Source organism: Apostichopus japonicus, chromosome 10 (assembly GCF_037975245.1).
Source record: "Apostichopus japonicus isolate 1M-3 chromosome 10, ASM3797524v1, whole genome shotgun sequence".
Lineage (NCBI taxonomy): Eukaryota > Metazoa > Echinodermata > Holothuroidea > Aspidochirotida > Stichopodidae > Apostichopus > Apostichopus japonicus.
In genome coordinates this window covers 413,491-428,024 of record NC_092570.1, presented here as the reverse complement: position 1 = coordinate 428,024, position 14,534 = coordinate 413,491, and the positions used below count along the sequence as shown (strand labels likewise).

The following is a 14,534-nucleotide window of genomic DNA, read 5'->3' as shown; positions in this document are numbered from 1 at the left end:
TTAAATAACAGAAAACCATATTTATTACATTTTGTAATGAAGTTTACAATATGTGGTGAATTTCACTATAAAAAAAAAACATGCGTGCGTTTAAAGTTGTCCTTTGAGACAAGGAAGGAGAACATAGAATGAAACATTCGTTTGGTATGTTTGTGTGCGTGTTAGTTTAGCTTAGTAGAAAAAAAAAGGATCAGGAGGGACACTTAAGTCCCCATCAAGGACCCTATAGAGAGAAAAATCTGAAGACACAAACACTCAGACCCGATTACAATGCTTAAAGTGCTTGTCCAAAGCATTCTTAAACCCATTGACACTACCTGCAAGTACAACTTTCTCAGGCAAACCATTCCACTCATTCACAACCCTATTAGAAAAAAGTTATGCCGAATATTAATCCTACTATGTGACTTTTGGAGTTTAAGACTATGACCTCAGGTACAACTACTGTTAGCAAACATGAAAAAGTCGGTAAAGGGTAAATTGTCGAAATCATACACAATCTTGAAAACCTGGATCAGGTCCCACGTAACCTTATAAGCTCAAGTGTGGTGAGATTCAACAGTTGTAACCGCCTATAATAAGGAACACTCTTTAAGGAACTAATCATCCTAGTAACCCTCCTCTGGACCTTTTCAGGTACTTCCTTATCCTTAGCAAAATATGGGTTCCAAGCCTGCCTGCATAGCATACTCCAGATGAGGCCTAAACTGCTTATAAAGCCTAACTACGATGTCCTCTTTAAGAAAACTGAAGTTCCTCATGATCATACCTAAAACCCTATTACCTCTTTTAGCAGCTTCAAGACAATGTTTAGAAGGTTGCAGAGATGAGTCAATTATTATACAACATACCACTAATTAAGATTAATAAAGACGTTGCCTAACCAAACTCAAAACACAATACCTTTTTATAATGAAAGTTGCATTATGTGAATCAAGAAGTGCGATCTTCAATCATATAACTTTGATATATGCAAGCTCTCCACGACGAGAGGAATTGTGGAAGAGGGAGTGAGAACTTTGCAGAGAGGGGTCCGTCAGTGGTTTCCTCTACCATAAACCTCATGAACCAAGCCTCCCCCCCCCTTTTTTTAACGTTTATGCTATTGTAGGATGTCCTCCGCCAACAGTCCAACGCAAACATTCTGTGTTCTAATGTATCCCCAAGTTCCGTTCTCAAATCTTTAAAATCAAACTTTGTACAAGAAAGTAATATGATGTTACCACCAATAAAATGTAGATAAGAATAAGATGAAGTTTTTGGTTAGATGATTATGTTTGGCACCTCATGCATAGGTGGCTCTAGGATTTCACGGAGGGGTGTGGCCCTGTGGTCGCTTACTCAAGTAGGTCTGTGATGAGCTCTAATTGTAAAGATATGCTGATAAACACTTGATGAGGTGAATATGGTGGGTGGTGGTGTGTGTGTGGGGGTGGGGATGGGGGGGGTGCAAACACACAAACCATGTTTCTGCACGTGTCATGTGTATTTGTCAATTATCTACTACGAAAAGAAACCTCTCGTAACTATTAGTCTGTCTGCTCGCACTCCTGACTCACCCCAGCCCATCCCATCAATGCATGTAATCTTATAACTTATGTTTTTCTTTAAACATTTCATTGCATCGATCCATAACCTTGCCTGGTGTGCTCAGTGTTACGTCGGTAAACAAAGATCGCCAGCATTAAAGCAACGAGGACAGTAACGCCGAAAAGTATGACCACAATGAGGTATACTTGGCTATTCTTCTTTGGGCATTCGTATCGATCTGTTAAAGAAAACAATTAAACAGAAGCTAAGAAACGGACACTAAATATGAATAGATCACAGTAAGAAGTAAAGCTACGGGATCTCTTTCCACTTCGACTGATTAACAAATTGATTTTTAATTTTGAGTAACATGCGGTCGACGTTTGTTAAAACTGTTGGGTTATTGTCACCAAAATACAAACAGTTGCGTTACAGTGTGAAACAGAGTATCTTGACTGAAAATGATACAACATCCACCGAAGATGTGATTTTCAGTTTCATTTCGACCTGGAATTAGAAGAGGATTAGGAGGGAGAGTAAGATCAGTACGTATTAAGTATTCCGCAAATGTCTACATTTATAATATACAGACTAGCTCGTACAATTACAGATGATCAAGTTGCTATTCAGCTTACTCCTAAAGCATTCTCCGTCTATTAACTTTGTTTACAGACCGCGAATGATCTCTCGTATATTGTAGATCATCACTCGGAGTGGGTCAGCGAATGGTCCCGCTTCTTTTGTGATCTAATGAACATATGGAGTGACTATCGCTTAGGCTTTGAATGTATTGGAATGGGGTGATTAAGGTGGAGCGATGCTGCAAATGTAACGAAGAAAGCAGAAATATACAACTTACCGTCACTAAAATCTTTCCCAGCATCAAACGCTTGCAGTTTAACATCGTAAAGACGCAATGTGATTTGCGAATCAGTTCTTTTGTATGTTATATTTGTACCACGATCACATATTAAAGATTTCCCAAAGGGCGTCCGAAAGGTATCCTTGTCCTCTACGGTTGCACTAGCATTCAAAATGTCTACGGAAGAAAAAAATAATCATAATCAAAGGATAAATGTATGTTGCCCAAACAATTGCCTCAAGTCAAGGGCGTAGGAACCGGGGGGCTGGGGGGGGGGGGCGCCAGCCCCCCAGTGAAAAATGTGGAGGGCGGAAGTATCATTCCGCCCCCCCCGCTCCGCAAGTCAGAAAACCCCTTTTTCATTTCCAAATGAGAAAAAAAATCTCATTTGGAGCACCAAATTGCATCTAAGGCCAGGTGAAAATACAAAATTAAGTTTACAAAATGGAGTGGGTGTTGAAGTGTGCTATATTGCACCAAATTGCATCTGAGGCCACCTGGAAATGCAAAAAATTCCAAAGGGGGAGGGGGACCCCTTAGACCCCTCCCCAGGCCGGCCATCAGTCTTCAGCCCCCCACTCAAAAGTACCTTCCTACGCCACTGCCTCAAGTTTTACCAAAAAGTGAGGGATATCATATATATTTTAAAGTTTGGAGAAACTTGGTGCAGAATACGGCTTCTTTGATGTCATACTTTACATGTTTTTACACGATTTTTCTCCAACAACTGTTTGCAAAGATGTTAGAAATATGATGCTTTATCCCTTGTGAAATCACCGGAGAAGCTGGTATATTGAACTTCTTTCCCAACCGTTTTGACCAGATTGAAACTTTGGTTTCAATAGGTAAATTCATTAAGAAAGGACATCCGACCTGCCCTAAACTTCATTTGTAATACGTTTTTGTTTGACGTTTTGCAGTATGACGTTGATGAGTTATTTGCACTATGATGTCACTATCCTCTCTATGACACCACTATCCTCTCTATGACACCACTATCCATTCTATGATATCACTATCCTCTCTACCACTATCCTCTCTATGATGTCACTATCCTCTCTATGACACCACTATCCTCTCTATGATATCACTACCCTCTCTATCACTATCGATCCTCTCTATGACACCACTATCCATTCTATGATATCACTATCCTCTCTACCACTATCCTCTCTACCACTATCCTCTCTATGATGTCACTATCCTCTCTATGACACCACTATCCTCTCTATGATATCACTACCCTCTCTATCACTATCGATCCTCTCTATGACACCACTATCCATTCTATGATATCACTATCCTCTCTACCACTATCCTCTCTATGATGTCACTATCCTCTCTATGACACCACTATCCTCTCTATGATATCACTATCCTCTCTACCACTATCCTCTCTATGATGTCACTATCCTCTCTATGACACCACTATCCTCTCTATGATATCACTACCCTCTCTATCACTATCGATCCTCTCTATGACACCACTATCCTCTCTATGACACCACTATCTTCTCTATCCCTTTTCTCACTCTGATACCACTATCCTCTCTATGATATCACTATCCTCTCTATGATATCACTATCCTCTCTATGATATCACTATTCTCACTTTGATACCACTATTCCCTCTATTATATTACTACCCTCTCTCTGTTATCACTATTCTCACTATGATATCACTATTCTCTCTATGCTATCACTATCCTTGCTATGATATCACTATTCTTAGTATCCTTGCTATGAAATTAAGGAACAGCTGGCCGGATTTTTAACTTACATTAATATATAATCCACATTCAAACAGATACCTCGTGAATATGAATTTTTAGATTGCTTTGTACGAATATTTATTATTTCAGGTGAAATTAACTTTAACATTAAAACTGATCTGAAGTTACTAATCCACTCCACCTTTATTAACGTTAATAACCAAGGACACGCTGTAATCTGAAAGATAATAGTAATTTCCATCAACGGAAAACTTTTGAGCAAGAGAGTTGTTGCCTCCAAAAGGTGACTTCCAGGAGACAGTTAAAATGGCTTCCTTCTTCGAGGTTTTGATACCACATTGGCTGCGATTAGTATCTACGATAGCGTTGGTCATCTCAGTCAACGAAGTAGTCTATTAAATTATAAACAAAAATATTGACACTTCCAACATGTTCGCATAAAGAAAAATGATATTTCGACATCGAACGAATGATCTTATTAATTATGCATGCTAAACTGAGAATTGATCTTTCTAAGAGCATGCTTTTGACCTCGACATTTTGAATGAAATCAATTTTCTATTTTTATAACTTTGTATGGAAAAATCAGCCTGAGCGTATAAGTAGGATGCAAGTGATTCGTGATTATATGCAGATGGCGGTCTGAAAATGAACGTTACTTTTAAAAATATTATTACTCTGCAAGTTACATGTTTATGTCGTCTATTCGACAACAGTACTGGAAAGAAATGTTTTAGTTCATGATATGCTTATAAACGGTGATTAGTTGTCCAAACAAGCTGCTGGTGTGATTACAAATCACCTTTGGAAGGATGCTTTTAACGCATTTCATCAATACGTTATCTACTAATTTATTGAGACATTTGCTATTGATCAAAGACTAACTATTCTTCAACTTATTTGGAACAATGGTTTGATTACGATTTATAAAGAAATCGGTGTTTTACCGACATTGGATCAAGAAATGCATTTACTGTTTTAATGACATAATTTTGAACGGTGGTAATATTTTAGTTTCGAGCACTTCATGTTCAAATATGATGATGCATAAGTTCAAATTTTCTGGAGTACGCCCTAGGGGCTTATCAATGCTATAACACCCGCATGTAAAGATTGCTTTGGAAGGATTACTTCAAGTTTAAAAATCTTGATTACCGACTTATTGATGAAATAAAGTTAGTTGTATATCTGTCTACAATGTCTGAGTCATCCACAGTGACATACAAATCTCCACTGTGATGTAAAAAGCTTATAAGTTTGAATTTCTGGAATGAAACCTGGTCTCGTATTGTTCCATTCCCATCAATTGTTTCAAAAGTTATTAAGGTAATGTGGTTTCAGTACCGAGTTATTCACCGTCTTATTCCTACAAATGATTATCACTGTAATTTCAATTCCGTAGAATCCATCCAGTGCAATCTATAGGCTTGACATAAAAGAACAGTTTCAGCCATTTTTTTAAGCCATCAACTTCAACATTCGAAACATATAGATAAAGGACACTTACGTTAGTCGTTTCATTATGTAAGCTAAACTTTGCGGAAATATTTTCCAGGATGCAACTTGTACCATTCTGTGTAAAGTTAAACTTATTCATAGTTTGAGGACTTGGGGGTTGCGCTGTTGGCATCTCAGTCGATGTACGCAGTGCATCTGTTGTTGCAATAGTCGTGGCTTGCGCTGGTTTTGTAGTCTTCTTCGGCTTGGTCTGCGGTCCAGTTGTTGGCATCTCAGCCGATGTACGCAGTGCATCTGTTGTTCCAATAGTCGTTGTTTGCGATGGTTTTGTAGTCTTCTTCGGCTTGGTCTGCGGTCCAGTTGTTGGCATCGCAGCCGATGTATGCAGTGCATCTGTCGTTCCAATAGTCGTGGTTTCCGATGGTTTTGTAGTCTTCTTCGGCTTGGTCTGCGGTCCAGTTGTTGGCATCGCAGCCGATGTATGCAGTGCATCTGTTGTTCCAATAGTCGTGGTTTGCGATGGTTTTGTAGCCGATGTACGCAGTGCATCTGTTGTTCCAATAGTCGTGGTTTGCGATGGTTTTGTAGCCGATGTACGCAGTGCATCTGTTGTTCCAATAGTCGTGGTTTGCGATGGTTTTATTGTCTTCTTCGCCTTGGTCTGCGGTCCAGTTGTTGGCATCTCAGCCGATGTACGCAGTGCATCTGTTGTTCCAATAGTCGTGGTTTGCGATGGTTTTGTAGTCTTCTTCGGCTTGGTCTGCGGTCCAGTTGTTGGCATCTCAGCCGATGTACGCAGTGCATCTGTTGTTCCAATAGTCGTGGTTTGCGATGGTTTTGTAGTCTTCTTCGGCTTGGTCTGCGGTCCAGTTGTTGGCATCTCAGCCGATGTACGCAGTGCATCTGTTGTTCCAATAGTCGTGGCGTGCGATGGTTTTATTGTCTTCTTCGGCTTGGTCTGCGGTCCAGTTGTTGAAAAGTCATTAATGCCTGGGTTTGTATCTTCTGTATAAACGAATACCCCATCCGCTGTACTTGGGGTAAAGCTTGAAGGAACATTCATCGAATCTATATGGTATGGGGAAAAAGAATGAAAATTATATAAAAGCCCGAAGAAGTTAAACGCTTAAATTTTGTCAAGTGGTACTTTGATATAAAATAAACTTTAGGCAAACCGACGGTAGCTTCAAATTTTCTGACAATATTACTGAAAATTGCTACTCTTTATTATTGCATTGAAGGATGGCTTTATGCAGATTATGTATTGTGTTGTATATTAATCGTGTGTTGGGTATTATATATATATTGTGTTGTGGTAATTATTAATACTCTTGACTTTGTGTAAGGTTGAAATGGGACCTATACCCGTATACCAGTGGTCTAGTATACCCCGGATGAATGTAAGATATCCCCCGACTCAACCGTTTCCCTTCTGCTGACTGTGTGTGTATGTGGTGAGGAGGGGAGGGGAGGACCCCACCCCCTTGCGCCACCGTTTTACGTACTTGTTCTGGCAGAGGACTTCCAGATCCCCCTCCCCTACATGATGTCAGCTTTAACGACTGTAGGGCCACATCCTCCACCTTTATAATACCCTTGCGGTTGCCTGCGTCACTTTCCATATAGGTTAAACCCTTACCATACTCAATCGGAATTTTTAGATTTTTAGAATAATGAAAGTGCGATAAATTCAGTTGAAGTAACACTATTAATTTGAAGCATTTTATTGATCAAGCTTTCGATACCTTATGCGATACTAAAAAGACGAACAATATAGTCATTAGCCAGGCAATTAACCTGCTACACCCAGGTTTCAGATATGAAAAAAACTCGCTTATTTAACTCGATTGATTCAGTGAATTACTCAAGTAAGGTATCTTTAATCAATCGAGATATCTTATTTCGAATGATACTCGGAAAGTTGGTAAAACTTTGAAAAATAAATATGTCGTCCAAAATAATATAAAAATGCACAATCTGGTGGAGGAATCACTCGATTCGTAGTACTATAGAGTACTGGTATAAGTATGAGGTCTCCTTATTAGTATTATGGGATGAGTGCGGATACAAGTATGAGGTCTCCTTATTATAGTACGATGAGTGCCGGTACAAGTATGAGGTCTCCTTATTATAGTACGATGAGTGCGGGTACAAGTATGAGGTCTCCTTATTATAGTACGATGAGTGCCGGTACAAGTATGAGGTCTCCTTATTATAGTACGATGAGTGCCGGTACAAGTATGAGGTCTCCTCATTATAGTTCGATGAGTGCGGGTACAAGTATGAGGTCTCCTTATTATAGTACGATGAGTGCGGGTACAAGTATGAGGTCTCCTTATTATAGTACGATGAGTGCCGTTACAAGTATGAGGTCTCCTTATTATAGTACGATGAGTGCGGGTACAAGTAAGAGGTCTCCTTATTATAGTACGATGAGTGCGGGTACAAGTATGAGGTCCCCTTATTATAGTACGATGAGTGCCGGTACAAGTATGAGGTCTCCTTATTATAGTACGATGAGTGCGGGTACAAGTATGAGGTCTCCTTATTATAGTACGATGAGTGCCGGTACAAGTATGAGGTCTCCTTGTAGTGCGATGAGTGCGGGTACAAGTATGAGGTCTCCTTATTATAGTACGGTACGATGAGTGCCGGTACAAGTATGAGTACCAATGCGAGTACAATGCTATAGGGGCGATTACTAGTATATAGGCCTATACTACGTCTATAAACTATCTCTATCAATCTGTGACTATTCTAGTTCAAAATACACCGAGTACGAGTAAAAAATCCAATGGTGCGAGAACCGAAGCAAAGCAGATGAATCCTGAATATGAGTACGAGTCTGGGTATACCAAACAGGAAAGATAATAAACCGCATCTATTTCTACTGGTAGAACGTAGGGAATGTGGAAAGATACATATAACATGTAAGGAATGTGGAAAGATACATATAACATGCCATAAGGAATGTGGAAAGATACATATAACATGCCATAAGGAATGTGGAAATATACATATAACATGTAAGGAATGTGGAAATATACATATAACATGTAAGGAATGTGGAAAGATACATATAACATGCCATAAGGAATGTGGAAAGATACATATAACATGCCATAAGGAATGTGGAAATATACATATAACATGTAAGGAATGTGGAAATATACATATAACATGTAAGGAATGTGGAAAGATACATATAACATGCCATAAGGAATGTGGAAAGATACATATAACATGCCATAAGGAATGTGGAAATATACATATAACATGTAAGGAATGTGGAAATATACATATAACATGTAAGGAATGTGGAAATATACATATAACATGTAAGGAATGTGGAAAGATACATATAACATGCCATAAGGAATGTGGAAAGATACATATAACATGCCATAAGGAATGTGGAAATATACATATAACATGTAAGGAATGTGGAAATATACATATAACATGTAAGGAATGTGGAAAGATACATATAACATGCCATAAGGAATGTGGAAAGATACATATAACATGCCATAAGGAATGTGGAAATATACATATAACATGTAAGGAATGTGGAAATATACATATAACATGTAAGGAATGTGGAAATATACATATAACATGTAAGGAATGTGGAAAGATACATATAACATGCCATAAGGAATGTGGAAAGATACATATAACATGCCATAAGGAATGTGGAAATATACATATAACATGTAAGGAATGTGGAAATATACATATAACATGTAAGGAATGTGGAAAGATACATATAACATGCCATAAGGAATGTGGAAAGATACATATAACATGCCATAAGGAATGTGGAAATATACATATAACATGTAAGGAATGTGGAAATATACATATAACATGTAAGGAATGTGGAAATATACATATAACATGTAAGGAATGTGGAAAGATACATATAACATGCCATAAGGAATGTGGAAAGATACATATAACATGCCATAAGGAATGTGGAAATATACATATAACATGTAAGGAATGTGGAAATATACATATAACATGTAAGGAATGTGGAAAGATACATATAACATGCCATAAGGAATGTGGAAAGATACATATAACATGCCATAAGGAATGTGGAAATATACATATAACATGTAAGGAATGTGGAAATATACATATAACATGTAAGGAATGTGGAAATATACATATAACATGTAAGGAATGTGGAAAGATACATATAACATGTAAGGAATGTGGAAAGATACATATAACATGTAAGGAATGTGGAAATATACATATAACATGTAAGGAATGTGGAAAAATACACATAACATGCCATAAGGAATGTGGAAATATACATATAACATGTAAGGAATGTGGAAAAATACATATAACATGTAAGGAATGTGGAAATATACATATAACATGTAAGGAATGTGGAAAAATACATATAACATGTAAGGAATGTGGAAAAATACATATAACATGTAAGGAATGTGGAAAAATACATATAACATGTAAGGAATGTGGAAAGATACATATAACATGTAAGGAATGTGGAAAAATACATATAACATGTAAGGAATGTGGAAAAATACATATAACATGTAAGGAATATGGAAAGATACACATAACATGCCATAAGGAATGTGGAAATATACATATAACATGTAAGGAATGTGGAAAGATACATATAACATGCCGTGAGGAATATGGAAATATACATATAACATGCCATAAGGAATGTGGAAAAATACATATAACATGTAAGGAATATGGAAAGATACACATAACATGCCATAAGGAATGTGGAAAGATACATATAACATGTAAGGAATGTGGAAAGATACATATAACATGTAAGGAATGTGGAAAGATACATATAACATGTAAGGAATGTGGAAAGATACACATAACATGCCATAAGGAATGTGGAAAGATACATATAACATGTGAGGAATGTGGAAAGATACATATAACATGTAAGGAAAGCTACATATAACATGTCAGGAATGTGAAGAAATACTCAACATTTGATTTGTCACGAGTGTGAATAAATAAATACTAAGGGTAACATAAACTGCAATTTCTTGTTTTATCGGTTGTAGCGATGAAGAAATGCTGAAATATTCCAAGAGAGAGAAGTAGAGAGAGAGAGAGACTATATATATTAGAGCATGGTCGACAGAGAGAGACTATATATATTAGAGCATGGTCGACAGAGAGAGGGCGACTATATATATTAGAGCATGGTCGACAGAGAGAGTTAGACTATATATATTAGAGCATGGTCGACAGAGAGAGAGACTATATATATTAGAGCATGGTCGACAGAGAGAGACTATATATATTAGAGCATGGTCGACAGAGAGAGAGACTATATATATTAGAGCATGGTCGACAGAGAGAGACTATATATATTAGAGCATGGTCGACAGAGAGAGAGACTATATATATTAGAGCATGGTCGACAGAGAGAGTTAGACTATATATATTAGAGCATGGTCGACAGAGAGAGGGAGACTATATATATTAGAGCATGGTCGACAGAGAGAGAGAGAGACTATATATATTAGAGCATGGTCGACAGAGAGAGAGAGACTATATATATTAGAGCATGGTCGACAGAGAGAGGGAGACTATATATATTAGAGCATGGTCGACAGAGAGAGGGAGACTATATATATTAGAGCATGGTCGACACAGAGAGAGAGACTATATATATTAGAGCATGGTCGACAGAGAGAGAGAGAGACTATATATATTAGAGCATGGTCGCGAATTTTCGGCCAATAATACCATTGGCCTTAAGTATTTATGCTTATGAACTATATTGTGATTTTAAGTCAGTAACAATTAGTAGCCTGAGAATATTATAAAATTATATTAACTATTATTTAATTATTATAACAAATATAAAATGAAACTGTCGGGATAACTCATGCTGCTTCAGACACATTTAAAGTTGGCCTCTTCCCTCAGGTTAAAGGAGCATCAAAAATAGATATGAAAACAAAAAATGATACAAAATAATATTTCCCACGATAATTTTCTAGACATAGTCCAGTTTCATTACTATTCTGAAATACAGAATGGGATTAAGAAAAATGTCCAAAGATATTTACGTGATATTTTAACACAATTTGATAAAATAACAAGCAATGGATTTTGAAAAACAGGACTGAGGATCAGAATATTGTGGAGTAATATAGGCGTCCGTGTGGATTTGGGATGGTATGGGAGAGGGGCGGGGGTGGGGGTACGCCCTGGAAAGTAGTTTTGACCATGAACCGGTTATAGGAAACCCTATGGAGTTTTGTTTCCTGCGGATTAACATGAGATGAATGGTTTTTGTTTCCTGCGGATTGACATGAGATGAATGGTTGTATTTCGGATCCGGGAAATCAAGGATATAAATGAAAGAGGCCCTGATGAAAATTTCAAGGTTGTTGCAGCGTTCAGCATAGTTGCATATTTAAATCGTTTATTTTAGTTGTTTTGCTTATGCGTTAGTCGTCCTTTAACTCTGCCATACCCACGGAACCCAATTTGCAGGCCACGTGGCTTTACTAAAGGCAAAGGGGGAAATGAGAGAAAATTCGAGAGACGAAAAAACAAATTAAGAAGGAAAAAAATACTAGAGAATAACTGGGTGAAAAACTCTTCGTTTTAATTTTAATTTTAAAAATCGCCTTATTTTCGATTTCTATGTTTTCTTGTCCCCGGACAGAAACAAGGAAATTATAAATGAAATTAATTAAGCAAGGCATGAACTACTTAGTAATAATTTCACTATCATTTTTCCTTTCGAATTCTATAGTTTCAATTTTAAAGCTATGCAAGATTACCTGTATACGCAGTTAGTAAGAATAGTAATGATCTAAATATATACACTTTCGCATTCTCGGAATTTGCATATATTTCAACTTCATATATATTTATATATATGTACTCACATACGTATGTCACTTACAATTTAATGCATGTGACATCCGTCGACCGGAAATGATGTAATTATAGCAAATGCGCAGAGGAGCTGCACAGGCCTATCACTATCTAGCTAATATCATTTGAATATATTTCATCTTTTCAAAAGTTATGTTTATTTATATTTACTATGGACACTTTCTCCCATATTGCTTCCTGTATACCCGTTCTTTTAATTTTTAAGTTCAATTTTCCCTATATATTTGATCATCTCTCAATTGTATGTAAATCATTGGGAGGTATATGACCAAAAAAAAATTCTTTATTTCTTTATAAAAACGTGTAATATGGTGATAAATATCGTATGCATGGTTCTCATATAAAGTAAACAAGAAAATACAATAGGCTACACAAAAAGTTTCGATACTAAAAAGACTAAAACTCTATAATTTGGACAGTAAAATATTTGAAAGAACTTATGGCTTTATAAAACCTGCAAAGTACTTGGACTTTGTAAATACAATGTAATTTTGTGAGGGATTGTCGACGGTTTCAGTCTCGACGAAAATGAAACCTCCATCAAAACTATTAAATTTATAAAATACCTCTGAGAATAATAGCTAGAAAATAAGCTCTCTACGTGGCGGTGTCTATAACTGCCACGCAGCCTATCGAGGTCATCAAAGTTTAAATCAAATTTAGATACTTCCGGTCCACCAAATTGAAAGGTAATGATCGGAGTGATTAAAATCCAATTAGACATTTTCTTTATCAGTATTAGTTAATTTATTTGAATGAGGTTTGCGTGGTCCATGTGCTCAAATGTAGGAAAGTGTCCCTCACACTCACTTGAAATCTGACTATTTTGCTATTGAGTTGAACAAGATCTATCCCCTCCCCCACCCCAACACGCCATCTATATACAAATAATCAACAGGCAAAAAGTTTAATTCATGTCGTCAAACATAGCAAGGTATGTGCTAAAGCCTATTCAATTGGGTTGTCTATCTAAGCTACTCCTTTTGCAACAATCACCAAAAAGTAACTAAAGTTGACATGAAACCCTTTGTTTGTGGATGTGGATGTTGATGAGCCGAATGAATCCATTAACTACTTATTTATTAACATTCATTTCGTTTCATATATAAGGTCGTCTTGATTTGAATATAGACACACCACTTTTTAAATATTCGGAAACAGTTGAGGTAAACTGGATATCAAAACCAAGACAGCTACTTTTAATTTTCAATGTTCTGCGTAGTTTACTAACTACAACCATTTGATGTTCTCATGTAACCCCCAAGAAACAGGTCATAGCGCTCCCTCCACCAGTGACATAACTAGCTTCGACCCCCCCCCCCCCTAATCCCTACTAACACAAATTATCGACACCTCGGACCCAGCGGCGCACCAGTCCTTCCGAGCTGCTAAACCGGTCAACCGGTAAGCCAATCCAACACTGGTCTGTTGTTTAATATACAGAAACATCAGTAGTAATACAATTAATGAAATACAATTAGTGACTTAAAGTATATAAGTTAATCAAATTCTTACCTCCATGATCAATTAATGTTGTACATATCATGAGGATAACAAAGAAACGCCATTCCCGGTTATTTTCTTTGCTGTGGAACATCTCGATTCTTTGGTCGTAGAGAACAACTTTATCCTACAATGTCGTTCAATAATTATCTTCCTATTAAAGTGTTTCAGGTTTACAGATATCGGTTAGTTTGGTTTTAGTTTCAACATAATCGATCAGCGCCACCATATATTGGCGCAGAAGTCGCCGGCAGCGAAATTATTTTTCCCACTTCGACGCGGCCACATTAGCATAATGGGCGTGGACTATCGGTCGTTGTTACGGCTTATTGGTCCACGTCACAGACTATGCAGTGATATCTCTCGGGTGTTTGTTTGCGTGCTGAAAGTTCTCAATTAAGTTACATGTCAGGGATTCTAGTACACGTACCAGTATAATAAATAGTATAGTACAGAGGGACATTGCTATTTAGTCATAGTTATAGCAGGGAGCTGCTACTCTAACAGTAACA

General features: G+C 37.2%; 1 protein-coding gene across 1 annotated transcript; it reads right to left on the bottom strand.

Annotated features, from left to right (window-relative positions):
* Positions 1–6: 6 nt before the first annotated feature.
* Positions 7–14,268, bottom strand: LOC139975066 (uncharacterized). Its single transcript, XM_071982683.1, has 5 exons — positions 14,035–14,268; positions 5,633–6,651; positions 4,307–4,517; positions 2,390–2,569; positions 7–1,768 (listed from the first exon to the last, which is right to left on the bottom strand). The coding sequence occupies exons 1-5, from the start codon at positions 14,114–14,116 to the stop codon at positions 1,617–1,619; spliced, it is 1,644 nt and encodes a 547-aa protein (XP_071838784.1). The 5' UTR covers positions 14,117–14,268; the 3' UTR covers positions 7–1,616.
* Between the last annotated feature and the right edge of the window lie 266 nt (positions 14,269–14,534).